This window comes from Polypterus senegalus, chromosome 1, assembly GCF_016835505.1.
Source record: "Polypterus senegalus isolate Bchr_013 chromosome 1, ASM1683550v1, whole genome shotgun sequence".
NCBI classification, from domain to species: domain Eukaryota; kingdom Metazoa; phylum Chordata; class Cladistia; order Polypteriformes; family Polypteridae; genus Polypterus; species Polypterus senegalus.
In genome coordinates, this window is record NC_053154.1 from 56,816,208 (window position 1) to 56,837,772 (window position 21,565).

The 21,565-nt window shown below is 40.3% G+C and overlaps 1 protein-coding gene across 11 annotated transcripts in view; it reads right to left on the bottom strand.

Annotated features, from left to right (window-relative positions):
• Positions 1–6,237: 6,237 nt before the first annotated feature.
• Positions 6,238–21,565, bottom strand: part of nav2a (neuron navigator 2a) — a 797,383-nt gene continuing 782,055 nt past the window's right edge. For all 11 annotated transcript variants that reach the window (XM_039749336.1, XM_039749362.1, XM_039749403.1 and 8 more), the window contains 6 exons: positions 19,230–19,384; positions 16,113–16,184; positions 15,607–15,803; positions 15,087–15,205; positions 11,769–11,972; positions 6,238–8,888 (listed from right to left, as the gene is read on the bottom strand). In XM_039749336.1, coding sequence (XP_039605270.1) covers positions 8,763–8,888; positions 11,769–11,972; positions 15,087–15,205; positions 15,607–15,803; positions 16,113–16,184; positions 19,230–19,384 — 873 coding nt within the window. In that variant the 3' untranslated portion in view covers positions 6,238–8,762. The remainder of the gene's footprint in view (positions 8,889–11,768; positions 11,973–15,086; positions 15,206–15,606; positions 15,804–16,112; positions 16,185–19,229; positions 19,385–21,565) is intronic.

Genomic DNA, 21,565 nt, shown 5'->3' on the forward strand with positions numbered 1-21,565 from the left:
CAAATAAGTAGCACTGAAAGGCAGCTAAAATGCAAGCTGTATATTGTGTATTCAACACACATCAGTATAACAGCTCAGTTATCTGAACTATTACGCGTGTTATTTAACTGCTTTACCTGAATTTTTCTACTTTATCAAGGGTGCCGTCATTTCCCACTTTCTCTGAAATGCTGTGTACGGATAAATCCGAGTAGCTCTAAATAGACGCACATTCCCCAGTCAAATTCTCATTTTTAAATCCCGACGTTTGCGTGGGAAGTTGCAAAGGCACATTTCGAGCCTCTTGCTTGTCATTTCCTCTTCTTTCCCACTTGTCTTATATGCGTCTTTGCTGTCAGCCTTCTCAATCTGATTCATTCTCTTGCTGTGTGATGGGAATACTCATTTATTTTATTTCTCATACTGCACTGCCGCAAATAGTACAATAAAGGCTGGATGGTTTTTCACTCGATGCAAACAGACTCCGTTAAGTTTACCACACAATTATGTGGCGACCCATCACAGACAGGTTTAAGAAACCTGAGAGGCGGACGGTATCACGCATGCACTTTAGCACTGCTGTGGCTCTCTACTGAATCGATTCATTCTTGCTCACAAATCGATTCCCATGATTCACTGAAAAGAGTCATTCATAAAAGAACGAACTGTTCAAGGGACTGTAAAAGGCAACACATCGCTAAGTAGAAATGTAGTGGAATAGAAGTCGAGATATTTGGTGAGAAATGTAGTGGAGTCCAAAGATATGTGAAAAATGTACATACTGTAAGTACAGTAACCAAAGCATTGTACTTTATGAGTTTCCACCCTTGCTCATGTGGTATATTTCAATGCCCATACAGCTGTGGCCCTTTACAGGTGCTCTTGTGAAGCCCTCTGGGGTGGTAAACTGGGTTAACGTCTGGGGGTGAAAGCAAAGACAGTCTCAGGTCGCAAGCAGTCGTCTCCCGACGGGGTCCCAGTATGGGCAAGTGACACAGCTAAGAGGTGACAGGTGCATAGCTGCTTCTAACGTTTCTTCCTGTCCCCTACTAAGAAAAGACCCCAAGAAGTTAGTTGGTACTCTTTGTGTCAGGTGAACAATAAAACACGTTTTAAAGTAAATCAGTTTAAACAGCCCCACAAATGAAGTACTAAGGAGAAGAAAAATGTAAAATGCTAATGCATATCCATGGCACACGCCTCAACAAGTGCCCACATGCATCTCCTTGATGTAAGCATGTGTAGTGCTTTGGGTTCATCCATACCTACCATCAAACGACTCAGGTGATCACCTCGATCTCATGTCTGAGTAGTTCTTTCTTACCAGTATGGCAACATCACATGTGGTCATCTGAGTCTGACTGTCCAAACAACAAAGAGATCCACACGCCATTACTTTCACAATCCTTTTTCTCCTTGGGACAAATAAAGTACGCACTTACTTAGTTAACTTACTTAATCGATCTGTCAGTCTGTTGAGCTATCTAAAGGAGCATTTCTAGGAGGTCTCAGAATGACATTTATCGCCAAAGCTTGGCATTGGTCGACGGCCTTTCTTGTGATGCCACGTCTCTTCTGGTGACTGAAGGCATACAAGCTGCCGTGGTTTTAAGTTGGAAGCCAACACCCCGTTCACTTGCTTTACAGTGGCCATTGCACAAATGGATCCCTTCATTTTCTCAATGCAGTTTTTGCAACAGGGAGTCTTGGGGGGGAACGCAGGCCATTCTGGCAGCTTTGGTAGTCCCAGCAGCGTGTTTGAGGGAACTGTTGTAGGTTCATCTATGTTCATTAGCTTCTATTTTGTTTTTTGATGTATTTGAACACATCTGTTCCCTCATATGTGATAGATTTGTGTTTATTCTGTTTCTCTTCTCGGTACTCAAATGTGGCACTCGGTGCCACGGCCCACCTGCCAAGTTGTTTTGCCTGCCTAAAGTAAAGTCTTCCCTGATGAAGGATCGCAGGAATCATGGGAAAGAGGGGTCCTTTCATCGGATTAGCACTATTTCAGCTGTGGAATGGCCAAATGGGGGAGGCAGCTTGATGGCCGAGGTCTCCAGGACTCTAAACAAATCCAAATCATATTATGGGATATCATCTCCTGTTGAATTCTGCTCAGTACTTGTAAAGTTTTTATTTTTATACTGCATTGAGGATTTGTTCTGTTCTGTATATTGTGCTGTATTTTATTGGCCCCCTTCTTTTTGACACCCGCTGCACGCCCAACCTCCCTGGAAAGGGGTCTCTCTTTGAATTGCCTTTCCCAAGGTTTCTTCCTTTTTTTCCCTATAAGGGATTTTTTGGGAGTTTTTCTTTGTCTTCTTAGAGAGTCATACTGGGTGGCTGTCAAGAGGCAGGGCCTGTTAAAGCCCATTGCGGCACTTCTTGTGTGATTCTGGGCTATACAACAATAAATTGTATTGTATTGTATTTAGTGAGTGGTATAATCTAGTCTTGCATGTTGCCTTGTAGTTTCTATTATTGTACTGTACTTATGGGGTGGCCATGATAGATTGGCCATCTAATTATGTGAAGAGTGTAAGAATTTTGATGACACCATAATAATGTGGGATTAATCCAATAATTCGGTAAGACTCCTACTTTATTCACCTTAACTTTGTCTGTTGTAGGAGGCGAGTCTCCGGCCTTTAGACTTGTATAAAGGTAACTGAGGCACACTCGTGTTAATGAACTGAATAATATCATTTACTGATAAACACAAGCATCATACAAGTATGATAAATGCATTAAAGTATATCCTGACACAGAAGACTAGACAGACAGACATATGACATATAGGCTGACTGTTTACGGGTATTTAGAGTTCCACTTTATCTTGACACAGATAAACACATTTAGGACACCAAGTCCTTACGGGTAATGTCCGATGTTGTGTGGCATTGCTGCTCCAGGTTCAAATGGAAAATTCTTCAGGCTTCAGAGTGCACCCTTTCTCTTTGCTGCCTGATCCTTGTTGGTGCTCGGCTGCCCCTTCCTCGGCTTACCTTCTGCTATTAGGCCCTTTGCTGTGCCGTCTGCCTCTCAGGGGAGAGCATTTCTCTTTCTGGTACGAGAGTGCAGATGATGAAGTTCTCTTCTTGAAATGATGGCTGCGTCTCAGCCTCATCAGACAACTGGCACAAGTCTTTGGCTTGACAGGCCGGTGTCTCAGCTTCTGGTCCACAACGATGCAGGTTTGTTGAATTTGGCTCTCCAAGCAACAGGCTCATAGCTTTTACTTTGAGAGGAAACTTTAGAAAGTCATTTTGGTAGAGTTTCCCCTCATTAACAGAATCCCACAGAGTTCAGGGAGTGTCCAGTGAGCATCCCAGCGAAAGAGGAATTCTTCATCTATCTCGAGAGGTGGGGTGTATTTGGATTTAAAGGAAGGCCAAACCTTCTCCTGATTGGTTTAAAGTCACTTTGGTGTCTTTTAATAGATGAGGTCTTCTGTTCGTCTTAATTTTTATCACATGAATTATGGGTCTTTGTACTTGCTTGAGTCCATTTTGTGCCTCAGGAGGTCTACAGAGGGGTCTCTGGAGAGATGTCAGGTCACCGCTGATTTACACCTTTGTTATCAGATGAAGTCCTGGCAGACCCTGGTACAAGCTGGAGCTCAGTCATTTACTTTGGAAAGCAAGTGGGGGGTTTGTGCAGCTGGATGCCTGCGTCCCTGTTAAATCTGCTTTCTTAAAAGGCCTGGTGTGCCACTAAAGCCTAGCAGAACGGGCAATGGCCACTTTGTCTTACAAGATAACTACTTGTGTTCTGTTTTTGTGTGTTGTAATTACCCCATTTTTCCACACCCAGTCTACAGTCTACCTGAAAGGTGGTCTCCCTCTGACATGGGGGGGGCTGTTATAGCCCATTGTGTGATTTTGGGCTACACAAGAAATAAATAGATGTCATTGTTGTTGGAGTACCCACATGGACACAGGGTGAACACACCGAGTCCACATAGACAGTGACTAGGCTGAGACATTGAACCCGGGTCCAGAATGACAGCAACCCTGCAGGAGCTGCCCCTACACAAATTTAGATTTCATAGTTAAAAATACCGCTGTGATGCTCTGGTGGGCTGGTGTAAGGGCTGCTGGTCTTGTTTGCATGTTCTTCAGGTGTCTGTGAGGGATCTTCTTCTGCTATTCCAGTCTTCCATCTTTATCTTCTAGTGGTTAAGGCTTTGTGGGGTTGAAATCCTAAAAGCAAGTCAAGTCACGTCACGTCCGTGCTGACCCCTACTCATTCTTCTGTTTCTTTCCCGGTTTTCTGTGGTGGCGATCTGCGCCGCCACCACCACCTAATCAGAGCACCGTGATGTCCTACAGTGATGGATTAAAAGCCAGAAGTCTACATGATCATCATCAAGTCCTTTCAAGAGAACCCTGAATACAAAGAGGACTGTTTCATTTATGTTAGGTTAAATGCCCTGAGGGGGCTGGGTGGTCTCGTGGCCACGAACCCCTGCAGATTTTATTTTTTCTCTCCAGCCATCTGGAGTTTTTTTTTGTTTTTTCTGTCCACCCTGGCCATTGGACCTTACTCTTATTCTATGTTAATTAGTGTTGTCTTATTCTAATTCTTACTTTGTCTTTTATTTCTCTTTTCTTCATCATGTAAAGCACTTTGAGCTACATTATTTGTATGAAAATGTGCTATATAAATAAATGTTGTTGTTGTCACCTGCCTGTGCTCCAATTGGTTAAAAAAAGAAAGAAATGGAAGCACTTGTATCTACCACGAGGGACCATGGGAATAGAGCATGGAAGCTCAGCCCTATAGGGGCCCGTGGTCACTGCCTGAGGATCCCTGGCCCCGCCACACCCAGAAGTGCTGAGGAGAAGACCACCAGGGACACCTGGAGTGCTTCCGGATGCAAAGCCGGCACTTCCGCCACACCAGGGAGTGCTGGCAGGAGCTCATTGGAAGGCACCTGGAGCACATCTGGATGAATATATAAGGGGCTGCCTCCCTCCATTGAACAGCTAGAGTCGGGTGGAAGAGGACGAAGCCTGGAGGAGAGGGGAGGAGTGGAGGCGGTCTGAAGCAAGGCATTGAGGAAAAGGCCTGGACTAAGGGTGATTGGTATGGGGTACTGGGTTGTGCGCACTTGTAAATATGGACTGTGTAAATAAATGTGTGTTTGGGTGCAAACCAGCGGTGTCCGCCTGTCTGTGTCTGAGCTGTTGTTCCCCACAGCCGTTCAGATATGTGACACTTAATTCCTGCAATCTTGCACCAGTTTCTCGGAGGCATCAAATTTTGTTGCAGCAGCGCAGTTACCAATTTCTTTCGCTACTTCAATGGCGTTTAATTTAAAACTAGCTTCATATTTTCTTCTGATTGAACGTTCCGTTGTAGATAAGGGATGCTCTTACGATAAAGGTGTATGAGGGTGTGAGATACAAAAAAACACAAATCAGTGCAAACGTTGCTTCGGAATAGTTTGGGTATTACCGTGTGGTCACGTAGGCACGAGAGAGAGAGAGAGGTTAGGAGTGCGCGTCGATACAACGCACTGCCGCACCCACATAGAACAAAAAGGCAGTGTGCTCCGTGGTTACTCTCTCAGGTGGGCGTTAGCATATCATAATTTCTTGGACCAATAGTATTAGTTTTCCGCATTTGACTTATACGACCGACATTACAAAATAGCAGAAATTATACTGTAAAATCAAGTCCCGACTTATCCTCGGGAGAACTCATTCATGAGTATATACGGTAATCTAAAACAATACACTGCATGCTTGTGTTTGCAAACAGGTCATTTGTAACCTTCTAGGGGTGTCTCTAAGAGGGCCAGGACCAGCAGCAAAGATCTAAATTGAAAAAATACGGTATTTGTGATGAGCAACCTTGAAATAATAAAATAATGGCAATCCACATGCCTATATTACTGATCATTTTTCCAAAGCTTTGTGAAAAGAAGTAACTTTGACTCCTCGAACCCTTGGGGTTGGCTGACGTGCCACACACAACTTCAAGTCCTTCTGGTCATTTTTGTTGAAGACACTTATTGCTTTACTCTTTATCATAACTGCACTACATGTGGTCTAAAAACGAGGGTCTAGAAGGTCAAAAGTACTGTAGATGGGGGGACCCCCAGTCCACAACCAGGCAGCAAGACGAGTCAAACGGTATATCATACGTGGAAACGTTCACATGTTATTAAATGCGGACAACACTTCTGTTGGGCGCATCTGCTGTAATTTTTTTCGTAATAGTACTTACATATTTACACAAAAAGAGCCCTTTTGTAATAAATAAGCATTTATTTTATTCAATCATGAATAATTTAAGACTCATACAGTGATCAAATTTAGTCTTGCAGAATGAATAACATACTCTTATACAGACTTGTTAATGAAAGACTGAAAAATTGTGTGTGATGAAAACATTGTACTGTACACAAAATACTAATTCTTCTTAAAAATGACTAGAAAAAGTTCATCAAAATGCAGCACTGTAAATCAGATATTTACATATCTATGTTACAAAGAAAAACAAAATGTACATCATTGCAAAACACATTCATTGACAAAATGTTCCACTGGAAACAGACAGATCCACCAGTCACCTTCCATTACTTTTGCACAACCAGACTTCTTATGGGAAATGAAATGTAGTTTGGCGAATAAAAAAAGAAAAATGCATTTTACCCAGCAGCTTAGTGCCTGCATTACAAATATTGAACAAAACCATTTCCCAGATTTACAGAAAATGCTAATTAAATACCGACATAAGTGTAGTAAACGTCCTGTACAAATTCTCATGGCAGTTCTGACAACACTAGGAAACTTTTTGGCTTCCATTTAAAATTTGAAATGAATGTTGCATAGGAATTTCAACCAAGAATACACAAAATAAAGCCAAAACAGAAAGGGAAGCATCCTAATAAAAAGGTCTGGACTGCAAAAAGCACTTGTGTAACGTTGTAATTGCAAAAATGAAGGTTTATTATTTGTCGCAAAAGGTGCTTGTGGTCAAGTGTATGAAGAACGGCTAATTCATTCCCCACGGTTAAAAAAAAAAAAAAAAAAGAATAAAAGAAATCTCAGCTTCCTATGACCCTTTTCACAAAAACTCCACGTCCATGACATTCACATTGTTTAAAAATCTGCCATTTACAGGACTTACCAGCCAGGGAAGAGCATTGCATTTATTAATCTTTCTGGATAAAAGTGATAAAAACCTTACAAAGGGGAAGTAAATGATAATCTAATCAATCAGATCACAATCCACTTCACCCATCATTACACTTTTTAGCAATAAAAAAACACCACCTTGACTTTCTTTTCACTTTTCATGCAGTCACAATTACAAGCCTTTTTTTTTGAAACCTTAAAATAAAAGAACGACATCGGAAAGTAAAGTGAAATTCCAAGGCTTATGAGGTATAAGAAACGGCCCTCTTGTAACGACAGGCTGTGAGTGAACTTGAGACAACACGTACAACGCTGTCACACGCGGACACACGAGCACCAAGGTTCGCAATTTTATCCGAATGACCCAGGAGGACAGACAGATGCGGTGGACACGACCCTGAACACATCCATGTTTTTTGCCCTGCAAGTCGTAATCAAGATTATTTCACAACGGCAAAGAAGTGTTCACGTTTTCTTCTCTTTTCACTTCTTTTAACGTTTTTTTTTTTTCTCGAGATGAAATATCAGCCCTATATTGTAATGTTCCAAAAATAGCATTAATACACATTAACACGAATATTAGAAAAAAACAAGTAAGGCATCATTTAAAAGTTCAGCACCAAATAAAGATGTATATAAAAGCTTGCACCGGTCATCTGAGGGAATGTGCGGAGGTACAGTTCTATGTAGCGGATGTTCACGATGAGTCTACTTCCACAGAAATGAAGCCAAAAGGACGGCTCTCCGGCTTAAGGGTGGTCCATGCCATTAGATGCTGAGCGGGCCCGCACGCTATTTTCATCTTCCAGTCCGCTTTGACACTAAACGGCAGATTGCGTTTCGGGTAGCATTCAAATTTCAGTCGACTAACTCTGCTGGAATGTGTACATTAATAGGCAACAAGGCATCAAATGGTAAACAGTTCTGTTTGTGTGGATTACTCTGAGTGAGTTTACGTACCTGTATGCATTTTTAAATCATTTTATTAAGAGTTTTACTTGAATTCGGCTCCTTAATTGTACATTACATTAGATACAGTCAGCTGGACTGAGGAAAATGGGCAACAAGAGTGGTCGATGAAACAGAGGCAGCCAGGAGATGTTGGCAAATTTCCTGCTGCTTCTCCCTGTTTAACTATAACCCCCCAGAGCCAGATCTGTACTGCAGGTATAGCACCCTAACTGTAAGCAGCCAATAACAGCAGAGGAAACTCATCAGAGCCGGCTGGGAAAGGCCAGCCAACCGTTACCAGACGTCTGGTTCACAGTAGCAGAAACAAGATGGCATCTTGTTGTCGGGCAGTGCATGGCACACTTGTTCCACAGTTTAAAATTTCAGTCGTGTTTTTTTTTTTGTGTGTGAACGCATATAAAGTTTTTATAGTCAGCATTTTAAAGCCATTAGCAAACAGACTGTAAAAATAGAACAGTACAGATTTCTCCCCATTTTATACAATTACAAAAAACGTCATCCTGGGTTACCGGCACCAAAGATGACAAGTAGGCTTAATATAAAGTGGCTTGCTCTCGCAGCTGTGTTTAATTCGGAGTCACATTCTGCAATTTTTTTCTCAAGTATTACGAGGTTTTTTTTTTTTTTGTTTTTTTTTTAAAAGTTTACAACTGATAATTATCATAAAGTTGATTCCAGCGATGAATCCAAGATGTCGTCATGATGACTGTTGCTGTTCGAGTCACTGTCATAACTCTGCGGGCTGGAGTAGTTTGCTGCCTCCTGAAGTCGCATCAGCATGTTCATCTAGAAATGAAACAGTCATACCATGAAAATCAACTTCAGCTTCCAATGTCTTTCTGTTATGATGCAAGATATGGACATATCGCTATACAATTTGTCATCATATACAATGAACCTCATGCTGTCTGAAAACACCAAACTTCCCAAATCATCAAAGACGAACAGAATACAACACGAATGTGTGCAGATTCATAACAAAGGAAGAGCACTGCAAACAGAATTAGACTGAACTAGAAAAACAGAAATGAAAGCAACGTATGTTACGAACAAACACCTGATGATGTTCATGCAGATAAAAATGCTGGCGTGCCTTACTTGCTTCAGAGCACAATCACATGATCTAAAAAGGTCTTTCAAAAGCCAGAAGATTCCAGTCCACTATGACTGCTATGTGCTCTAAACTGTTGCCAGGTAAAATAACGACCTGCATTAGTAACACACCCTAACCCTCACCCTACCGCTAACCTTAACGACCCTGATATCCTATTACTAGTACATATATATGCAGCCGTTTTTGTAAAGCACAGGTATGTTTGCAGCCGTTGGCACTGGGCGTGCTACTATTAGTGTAGACTGGAGAGACTGGCATACAGTCCGAGAAACACGGAAGTAGTGTTGAAGTATTTGGCAGCTATTGTATAATAATAGTGATCACTTTTTTGATTTTTCATTTTTGAGCTTCCTAGACACCCCAAAGGTAGAATATCTCACAAAATAATTTTTCCCATAGAAACCGAAAATCCACGGCTGATAGGGTTAATTAATTGCCTTTAAGCCCTGATGTCCCATTGAGTGACTTTTCCGGTGACATTCTATCGTAGGCCTCGAATTCTAGTGAGTCAGATGACAGTGCCGTGAAGCCAGTCACGTAGTGTGACATGACCAGTGTTTCACTCTGATAAAGCCAAAAAGCTCATAGGTGGGCTCTGAATGCATGAGAGCTGACAACCAATGAATGCTTCATCTGAAAGTACAATGCATATATTGCAGCAGTGAAGAATTGGAATACAGGTGTTTTGGACCTCACACACAGAAGAGGAGTACCTCTGTCTGATGTCTCGTGTTTTATTTACCACAACAGAATGGAAAAAAGAAAACAACTGGGCTGAGATTGCAGCTGAACTCGCCATACATGTTAACACTTCATATAGCACCGGCTCTGTCAGGCTGCATGCTACTGACCGTCACAAAAAGCGGCGAACATGACTGTGCTGGAAGGTCAGCTCTTAGTCAGTAACTGTGACATTCCTAGCAATTCTTAATCATTTAAATCGACATGTGCTGTGGTGTGAAATTTTGCATACAAGTTGATAAATATTGCGTATGTTTTTATTTGTAACCTAGGCAAAGCAATTTAATATTAGTGTTACATTAGTGAGACACATTCATGTTTACACCCCTAGGACTAAGTCAGGAAAGTGAATTTTACGACAGGGTTGGGGGAAGTGCCTCAAACAAGTTTAGCTAATATTTCTCTGCCAGAGTCTCTCAGTCAACCCCCACAGGAAATCCAGGCTGCCTAATTGCCAAGCTTTACCTTAACATATGGCTTGGAGGGCAGGTGTGAACGTGTTCTGTCCCCCCATTGGTCTGAAGTATGGCTGTTTGGAACTGGCTTGTCTTAGAAGCCTTTAAGTACCATGACGTCCTATTGGCTTTAGCGATTGGACAGAAAACCTATACATTTGCTTGCTTTACCTCACCCCCTCTCTTACCAAACTGATGAAAGACCATCTCACACCATGAACTGAAAAGGACAACGCAATGAAGAGCACAGCTTGGCAGCCATATTGAGACAGGCATGCGGCCTGTTCTGAAGAAAGCCAACCACAAATGATGCCTTAACTAGAGACAAGTAACTAACAAGTCTGTGTGTCGCCTAAAACTACACATTACTATTTATCAGGTTTTATGGTTACCAATATTCAAATGTACTTTGCTTATTGTTATTATTTATGAATATCATCAATAATACATTATTTAAATTGTAACTTAACTCCTGCATGTCTTTTACCACACCTAATTGCCTTTGGTTATAAATGTAGAAGGAAAGGAGGGGAGAAGTTATATGGTACAATACCTTATAAACGGTGGTAAGTCTGTGAGATTTGAGTCATTCTGATAAAGGTTATATATTCATAATACAAAAGTGGAAAGTAGAGTAACATATCACTCTACCAAGACAAAACAACATGGTCTGACAACGAGATCATCAACTGCGGTTGACAAGTCTGTCATGTCTCACAAGTACAAGCAGCGTAATGCGACACTGGAGTTGCACCTACTGGTAGGGCACTTCAGTGATTACCAAAACTAAACTGACATCTTTTCTGATGTGCTGTGAGATTACTGTTGTGCAGGAAAAAATAACTATGCCAACTGTGCATAAGAGTACTGTGTGAGAATAAAAAGCTAAGATGGAGAGCACTACTTAACAGACGAGCCCACATGTTATGCAAAGAAGCAGGCATTTGGCTTGTTTGGAGTAGACAACTGCGTTATGTGATGCGAGTCAGTTTGAGATTTCTTCTTTTTTGGATGGATGCTCCTCACATTGATTATCATTGTACAGCATTATCACTACTCACCTTCTATTATATTTTACCATATTTTTTTTTATCTATTCTGCATGTAAACATGAGATTAAATTTTTTTCTCAGTCCTCACTACAAAGCACATAGAATAAGCAACATATAAAAATATCTATAATTAATATCTACAGTATAATGTGAATTTCCCCTTGGGATTAATAAAGTATCTATCTATCTATCTGATTTTTAAGTGGAGTATTCCTTTAGGAATATTTTGCCCCTAAGTTCCTGAAGTAGAGAAACAAAAAACACACTGATTAATAATTATTTTCTTTCTAACACTTTTACTCACCAATGGGTCTCCTTCTACATCACTCTGATGCATTGGCTTACTTGAGCAACCCTCCCGGGCTACAGAGTAGCCATCAAAACCTACGTCTTCTGGTCTCAGTTGAAGAAGTGGTGGCCAGTCATGCTGCTGGGGGCTTGCTGCCCAGGGATAAGTGTCCATCACCCATTTGGCAGGATCTTCCCAGGGGGCTCTCCTTCCATACAGCTACAAAAAAGACATTAATATATAATTATTGTAAGCAGTACAGTAATGCAAGATAATCTACAATATTTGTTTTTTAGATATTAAAACTGAATACGTTGACAGCCCCATTATTACTTGACCGATGCCTTTATCCAAGGGGACCTCCAACACTTGAGATATAATTGGCTACATTCTATTTGTTTTGTCAGTTGGAGCACAGGCAGGTGAAGCGACTTGATCAGCATCACACAGTGTCCGGGTTTGAAGTCCAAAGCCTTAAGCATTACGTAACACTGCCTGCATACTAGAATCCCACCTGTCAGAAAATGTTTCACACAACACAACATTCAAGATATTCTTGTCCAAAATTGTTAAAAAGCAACATGCTTTTAATGGCTTCCTTAGGTCTCACAAACCACTGAATTATAAACACTACATACTGTATTTTTCAGACCATAAGACACACCTGACCATAAGACGCACCCAGTTTTTAGAGCAAGAAAACAAGATAAAAATATTCTGAACTAAATAGTACCGGTATACTAAAATATTTATTAAAATATAGCAAAATACTGTAATACTTAACACCACTGTTGAGTTTACACTGTTAAGAACCATCATCACTTCCTTTAACAAATGAGGAAAGACTTAGAGGCTCAAGCACTTTTCTAGTTTTCTGAAAACCCCAAAAACTCATCATTGCTAGTGTCAGAATTTATGAAGCTCAGTTGCTCACAATCACTTATATCACTTTCTTCGCTATCTTCATATATCATATTATCTTCAGTTCCATCTAAGACATTGCTAATGCCACATTTTTTGAATGATCGTGCAACGATTTCCTCCTTCATTGACTGCCATGATGTTTTAACCGATTCACAAACTTGAGTGATAGTGGGCCTCTTCATTCGTCCAGTAGGAGTCAGATCATGATTCCCAGCAGCCATCCATTTGTTCCACTCTTCTCTCATAAAGACTTTAATTGGTTTGTTGATTGAAACGTCGAGAGGTTGCAACTGGCTGGTAAGACCCCCAGGAATTACACCGCGAATTTCACCTCTTGAAATATGTTTTTTGTTGTTTCGCTAATATGCGCTCTGAACTGGTCAAGCACTAATAAAGCAGATTTTTTCAGAAGCCTTCCAGGACGTTTGGACCACACTTTTTCAATCCATACTTTCATTCCATTTTCGTCCATCCATCCTTTTTCATGAACATGCACAACAACTCCTCGTGGAATAACATCTTTTTTTTTTCCTTTTGAAAATTAGCATAGGTGGCAATTTGGTGCCGTCAGCACAGCAGGACAACACATCAGTGTAATGTGTTTTCTCATGTCCTGAGGTTTTCACGGTTATTGTTTTGGCACCTTTGAGGTCAACCATCTTATTAGATGGCACATCAAAGGTAAGTGGGACTTCATCCTTATTCCCAATATGGTCCATTGGAAAATCATTTTTTTTTCCTAGCATTAATTACAAATTTATGAAAAGACAGAACCTTCGATTCATATTCTTGTGGCATTTTTTGTACAATTCTGGTTTTGGTGCGCATAGCAAGGCCACTTCTCCTCATAAATCTGTAGCACCATGATGGTGAGCCAGTAAAATCCTTAATGTCTTTCTCTACAGCAATGTGTTTGGCTTCATAGATGATCATTTTTGTAGAAACTGAGAAGCTCATATTCTGGTGACGTGTGATCCATTCTTTCATGTCCATTTCTAACTGTGGCCATTTTGCAGCATGCCCACGAAAAATGTGCTTCAGATTTGCTTTTACGGCGAACTGCTATAGCGCTGGGAGACTGCGATCACTTTGGGACGCTCTTCCGCGTGTCGTCACGTTGGTTAGAATCCTACAAGAGTTTAGAAACTCACTCACACCAACCATGACTTGTTTCAAAGGTAAAGTGCAGGTTACTGGTAATTTGTTTAATGTATTTTTACTTTATATTTTGTATTAATCATTTTTATATGGATAGTTTTGGGTTGTGGAATGAACCGTGTGAGTTTCCGTTACCGTATTTGTTATGGGAAAATTCACTTTAATATACGAGTGCTTTGGACCGCGAGCACGTTTACGGAACGAATTATGCTCGCAAACCGAGGTTCCACTGTATTTTGTTTTTTAAGTGCTGCTGGTTAGTGCCCTTTAAAAAAGCACGTAGGCAGGGCATTTTTTATTTTTTTTAATATACCCTTGTAAATTTGTTTTTTGTTTAAACACATTTTGTTGTAAAAGTACGGTACCTAGAACACTTCTGGTGATGGAACTGAATCCTCCTGTCTGGACCTGTCCTTGATGATCTGATCCTGTCAGTCAGTCAATCAGCGTCACACACACACACACAGGGGAGGTGTGAGCTGTGCTGATCATGTGACCTGAATGACTGACTGACCATTGAGACTCCAGGAGGCGGGACTTGCAGTGCTCTCACGAACACAGCTACAACAAGCTGGACATGGAGCAGCACATTAGTACCAGCACAGTAAAAAGCGGGCGGAGGGAGAAAGGGAGACGACTGTCACAGGCTGTCATGGTTTTAATAATCTTTTATTTTCCCAGGCACCGGTACATTAAGTCCTCCCCCCTCCCCACCGTCATCGACATCGAGGTCATCTGACTCCTACTGTTGACGCCCGCTATCCCGCCTTCTTTTGCATCATTTGACGCAGGGTGTGTTGTGTCTGAGAGTGGTGAGCGGGCATTGCCTTGGCGCCTGTCCGTACGGCATTGCTGATTGAGTGACTCTGGCTATGAGAAGCAGGGAGGTCTGACATCACCTTCAGCACCTGATTGGTTTGGTGTGTCCAAGAGTGGTGGGCGGGCGTTCCCTCAGCGCCCGTCCGTATGGCATTGTTGATTGAGCGGCTGTGGCTATGAGGGGCGGGGAGGGCTGACATCACTTCCAGCACCTGAACTGTAAATTGTAAGTAACGTAAGCGACAGTTAGTGAACGCAGCAGCGGGCAACAGTGCATGGGACACCATGGGCAAACAAATATCCTTTTACAACAGCCTTGCTGGACAGCATTCGGACTATAAGACGCACCCTCATTTTCCCCCCACTTTTGAGGTGCGTCTTATGGTCTGAAAAATACGGTAGTTTATTAAAAAAAAGGGTAAAACAGCTCACCTGAAGTCCTTCTCTTACGGCCTCCAACATATAAGGTATAATGGAGTAATTCCACAGGTCAGTAAACCACACTCTTGAACCATCCACATCAATTGGACATGATAAGAACAATCTTGGACCTGGGAATAAAAAAGTGGGTATTGAATACAGAAAATGGATAAAAACACGGAACCTAGAGGCTAGTTATAAAGTATACTATAGTAATGATATAAAGAAAAAAAACTCAAATGTAGACTGAAAGTAATGTTAAAAACATCTGATGAATAACCAAGACCCAGAATGTAGTAGTTTAATCTTTGTCTTTGTTTTTCCACATGGTTAACTTAGCCATTGCAGCTGCAACTCATCTTTTAATCGTTAACTCCAATATTCCATCCATCCATCCAAGTAACTATCTCTATCTCCCCCTCTCCCTTCCCTCCCTCTATCTGTCTAGTTGTTGACCACTCGAAAACAAACCACTTTTAAATGCAGTTAACAAAGTGTCAAAAGTGAAGGGAAAAAAATGAGCATTTCTCACCAATTGTAACATCGGATGAGCTGTGAGTTTCCAGAAACCTGTTGAGATGCTGCCAGACCTTGGGAACCCAGTCAATTATTTTAGTCAGCTCAGTATTTCTTATTCTGGTGCTGATTTCTGTTTCAATCAGCTTTCTTCGCAGGTACCGCCCTAGGAAGCCTTTAACTGGCTCGGTATGGTTGGCACACAACACCCATCTGTTATTTTGAAGGAAAAAAAAAAAGATCTTGGTCAATTTTTTTTTCTTTTTTATACATTAAGAGAAGACGGGATATTCTCAAATGATTCTCAAATGAGTACGTCTTTTAATTGGGAATAAAAGGTAATACACCTAAAGGAAAAACAATAAACAGCAAATCTGATATTATTTCAGAGTGGCATATAAAGACCATGAAGTTGGGATGAACAGAAATTTCAGTTAATGATTTGAAAAGTACCATTAAATTGATTATACTTTCAATACACTGTGACATTTAAATAAACTTTTACTCAAGAAAAACAAATACCTGAAATTATGATGAAGCTGAAGGTTTGGTGTTGAAGATGTAGCTTGATTCATTGTGCCTATAATATATGGGCTGTAAAGATCAAAACAAAAATATGCCACAAAATTCAATACCTTTAAGTAGTTATTCAAAGATGCAAAATGTACTGTAGCTGTTGCTAATAAGATAACACAGCAAGATTCATATTTTAACAGCCACACAAACTATTTTTTAAAAATTTCAAATTAAACACAAATAACAGTCCATACAATCAAATCAAACTTAACAAAACCAGAATTCAACCCCCGCCCAAAAAAAAGAAAGAGAGGAGAGCACACAACCAGAGCAAATCTTTGATGCAGCAAGGAAGGAAGAGTTCGCTTTTCACCGATATTGAAGGTTATTCGAAAATATTTTGATTAGATACTGCCATATTCTGTATTTAATTACAAAAAAAAAAATACACTTTTCTACTCTTTATTTTATATAAGATCATCACTGAATCCTGAAAAAGATTAAACTGAGTTCTGTGTGTAATTTTATTAATTAAACCAAATAAACTTCACAAAAACTGCAACAGAAATGCTAAATTAATTACACAGGTATACACTTAAACAAAAATGTTTTGATTATTTCATGTGAATTAGTTGGTTTTTTTTTTAAATATTTTGGGGGGGGGGCATAATTTTTATAAATTTTTGTATTTGCTTTTTAATAAATTAAATATTATTTTTTTATTTTAATGATAATTCGTGTGAATGTTATATTTTCTAATATTAAAATATATATTTAATACAAATCATTTATTTTATTCTACAACTAGCTGTGTAAGCCTGTGCTGTAAAAAGCCCAGGGTCCTAGAAACTATTGAAATCGTCACAAAAAAAATGAAATGTAGAGATGTCAGGTAATTGAAAGGAACTACTCTGGGCATCTCTCTCCTCGGAGGTTGTGTGTTTCCGACATGCTCACATAATTTGTGCATTAGCGGCTAAGCAACTTTGCCTTTCTTTGGAGGTTTCGTTTTGCTGACGTGCTCGCATTTCTTTTGCATTAGTGGCAGGATTAAAAGTAAAAAGGACACTGTTTTGCCGATGTTAGCAGCTAAGTGACTTTGTCTTTCTTCTGAGGTTTTGCTTTGCTGATGTGCTCACCTTGCTTGTGTTATTAGCGGCTAAGCGAGTGTTCTGTTTCCTTGGAGCCCTTACCTCGACTCCACCTCTCACTTCCGGGCCAGACAGACACACACTTCCATACATAGACGTTTATATATAAGATACGGTCAGAATATACAAGTCCTAGTAGCAGAATGCAGCATGTGAAGCCGTATGAGGCCCTGGTGTTTTCTGTGAGTGGGATGGCAGAGCCAAGAACTGACTCCGAGTTCAGAAGGACTGGCCAGCTAGATAAAAAGCTACAGCTTGATGCAAGAAGCATCATCGACCCTAGCTTGGTGCATCCACTGCTTTATATTAAGCGGAGTTTAATGAAGCAGTTGCTAAAAGTCCTATCAAAAGATGGAGCCTGTTTTGTGTATTTGTGCTGAAAGTTACCGGGTTTGTGTGAGGCTAAATTTAAAAAGGGTATTTTGACTGATTTCTAAAACAGAACTTGATTAGCTTGGGTATCATTTAAAAAAGTACTTTCTAAGCTTTCAGCTAGTAATAAAGATCCAAATTGGTAGCGCTGCTGCCTCGCAGTTAGGAGACCCGGGTTCGCTTCCCGAGTCCTCCCTGCGTGGAGTTTGCATGTTCTCCCCCCGTGTCTGTGTGGGATTCCTCCGGGCGCTCTGGTTTCCTCCCACAGTCCAAAGACATGCCGGTTAGGTGGATTGGCGATTCTAAATTGGCCCTAGAGTGTGCTTGGTGTGTACGTGTGTTTGTGTGTGTCCTGCGGTGGATTGGCACCCTGCCCAGGATTGGTTCCTGCCTTGTGCCCTGTGTTGGCTGGGATTGGCTCCAGCAGACCCCTGTGACCCTGTGTTCGGATGCAGCGGGTTGGAAAATGGATGGATGGATTATAAAGAAATTGTGAAAACATATCAGTTAAGTTTAAGTAGTTGGGTTGTTACACAAGTCTCAAAGTTCACTTTTTTGGATTTGCGGAATTTTTCCCTGAAAATCTTGGAGCATTAAATGAGGAGCAAGGTGAAAGATTCCATCAAGATGCCAAGGACATGGAAAGAATGTATGAGGAACATCAGTATGATGGCAGACAACAGAGGGACACTTTAAGAAAAGTGTACAAATGACAAGCCATCAAACAAAGTTTTGGATGAATAAAGTAAAGTTAAATATAAGTCAGAGAATATGTAGTGTGGGTGGCATGGTGGCGCAGTGGCGCTGCTGCCTTGCTGTTAGGAGACCTGGGTTCACTTCCTGGGTCCTCCCTGCGTGGAGTTTGCATGTTCTCCCCGTGTCTGCGTGGGTTTCCTCCCACAGTCCAAAGACATGAAGGTTAGGTGCATTGGTGATTCTAAATTGTCCCTAGTGTGTGCTTGGTGGGTGTGTGTGTGTGTGTGTGTGCCCTGCGGTGGGCTGGAGCCTTGCCTGGGGTTTATTTCCTGCCTTGCGCCCTGTGTTGGCTGGGATTGGCTCCAGCAGATCCCCGTGACCCTGTAGTTAGGATATAGCGGGTTGGATAATGGATGGATGGAATATGTATTGTTGCTCTGACATATTCAGAATATTACATTGACTACATATTATCATGTTAAATTGTATACTTTGCTAAATTTTAATTTAATGGAAACATTCTAATCATATATTTTTTCATTGTGTTTAGGAATGCAAATAAAAGTAAACATTTAGAATTAAACAAGTTCTGCAGACCCATGTAACTGGTGTGATTCTGTATTTCCAATAAGCATTCTCTGTAGTGTTTATGCAGAAAACCACGAGTCATGATTCATATTTCTCCACAGCAATATCATGCTGATTCAAACACTGATATGACTGAATCTGAAACATGAATGAGCAGCCTGAGCGTGACCCTGAAATCTGATCTTCAGTATAAGAAGGTTAAAAAAAATACACCTTTATGATTTCTGCACACTTTGTATTTGAAATGACTCAATATGCATTCCCTAATGCTATTAATCATTCCCAAAGCATGGACAGAAAAACAACAGATACTTACCACCTGTGGTACTTGCAGTTTAAGAGGCCATTGAAAATCTCCCCCAGAGAGCTGACATGGTGGAGATTATCAAGGATGATGACAAGGGGCATGTCGACTGCCTGGCTCTCAGTGTTGCACTGGTCGGCTAGATTTGAAAGGTACTGCCGCAGCTCCTTGGATGTTAAATAAGACAGGAAAGGTTGGTTGTAACAGTTGAAGATGCACAAAAAGCCTTCAGCCAACATATATTACTGAAGTTAATACATATACTAGCAGGGAAGTACGGTCTTCCGGTTTGGTTATTTTAAGTGACTCATAGCAAATAAAACAAGGATAACACATAATGATAACTATATCCATATTTAATAATGACAAAATCTAGACAAACTTTATTTTAAAAGGATTCAAAATGTAATCTGATAATCCCAGCCTGGCCCAGACTGTGACTTCACCGTTTGTTATCATTTGTTCCTCAAGAGTCGTTTCCCACTCTGCCTTGGGCTCAAGAGGAAGGAGAAACGTAAAGAAACTGAAAAGTTTAATCAGGGCTCATTTAGATTTTTTTGCTTTGGATATCATTTCATGATTAATAATTTGATGGAAGCAAAAATCACAAACGCTGGCTTGTCAATACAAGCAGTGAAAAAAGAGTGCCCGGAACAAATTAATCAATACACATTTTAAATACCACCTAGATACTGATCAAACGTACATTATGCAAAATGAAATACTAATAAACAGAAATACTTTTAAATTTACTGTAAAAGCCAGACAGCCATATTGAGGTATAAATATGCAAAGGCAACAATAAAGAATGAAAATCTAAATTTACTGACTGGGAGTTTGAATAAACAAGACATTTAGGCAAACCCAGTCTGTTATTAAAAAGAACAGTTTATTAAGTAAGCAGGTAGTGCCAACATGAGCACTTATGAAAGGCTTCATTTGACAGAGGAATTCAAAAAGCTTTCACACTTCTTCTTCTTCATCTTTTCTCTCTTCAATGTGGGGTTGAAGTTCTTGATCAGCCTTCTCCAAACAGCTCGGTCCTGCACCTCCTTGCCAATCAGACCCTTTTCCTTCAGATCTCCTTTTACTTTATCCATCCACCTCCACTTTGGCCTCCCTCCCTTTCTCTTCCCCTGGACTTCCACTCCCATCATTCTTTTGCCCACATATTCACTGCCACTCCTTATCACATGTCCATAACACTTCACTCTACTTTCCTGTACTTTCTTAGAAATCTCTCCCACGTTTTTGTACCTCTGATTGTCTCAGTTCTTATTCTGTCCTTTTTTGTAACTCCACACCTCCACTTCAACATTCTCATGTTTTCACATCAAACTTCTTCTCCTGCACTCCCTTTTACTGATCATGTCTCAGGTCTATACATCATGGACTGACTACTGTCTTAAAAGCCTTGACTTGAACCTTCACCTTAATTCTTCGATCACATGATATTCCTGACACTTTCTTCTAATTGTTCCATTCACACTTCATTCTGTAGTTTGTCTCAGCATCTAGTTATTCATCTCGAGTTACCACTGATCTTAGAAATTTGAATGTATCCGGTAATCTTCAACAGCTCTCCCTTTAGGCTAACTTCTGAATCCTGATCATCATTAAACCTCATATATTCTGTCTTCTTTCTATTAATCTTTAATCCTCTATCTTCCCTTCTCCATTTTCCCAACTCTCTCTGATTTCAAATACATAACACCACTCCGAAATTTCTTAGAAGGCCCCCATCCAAACTAGTCTGCACCATAGCACACATTCTTAGAAACTTATTATATGCATTTTTAATGCATGTTTTATACATAATATAAATCTAAATAATAAAAAATGATTTGAATAAAAATTGCTTTTATGTTGTTAATGTATGTGGTTTGCATAATAAAAATGTATATTATAAAAATGAACTGAACAAAAAGTGGCACAAAATATAAAATATGACTCTTTTCCTAGGCAGCAATGCGTCACAAATTTGATCGCTTGACTGCTGTGAACTTTACGTTCTCAGACTCATCAAAATCAAGTCTTTGGGGGCTGAATTCTGTTTTGTCAAGTTCAACTTGATTATATGAAATTTTTTTCTTGCTATATAAGTTCGACTTCGACTGTATGCAATGTTATTTTCCTCCAATAAAATAAAAAAAAAACCCTCAAATCTTTGATTTGTAGCTCAGTCGTTTAACATCTGCCTTTGTATTTTAACCTAGCAATACCAGTGTTTAGCCTTGGTGTAGATGACTTGATCTATAGTGAAGTGTATTGATAGTTAAACATTAAGCCGGCAGTGCGTTAACTGTCTCGTCAGCAGCATGCAGAGCCTAAATTACAGAAAAATTGAG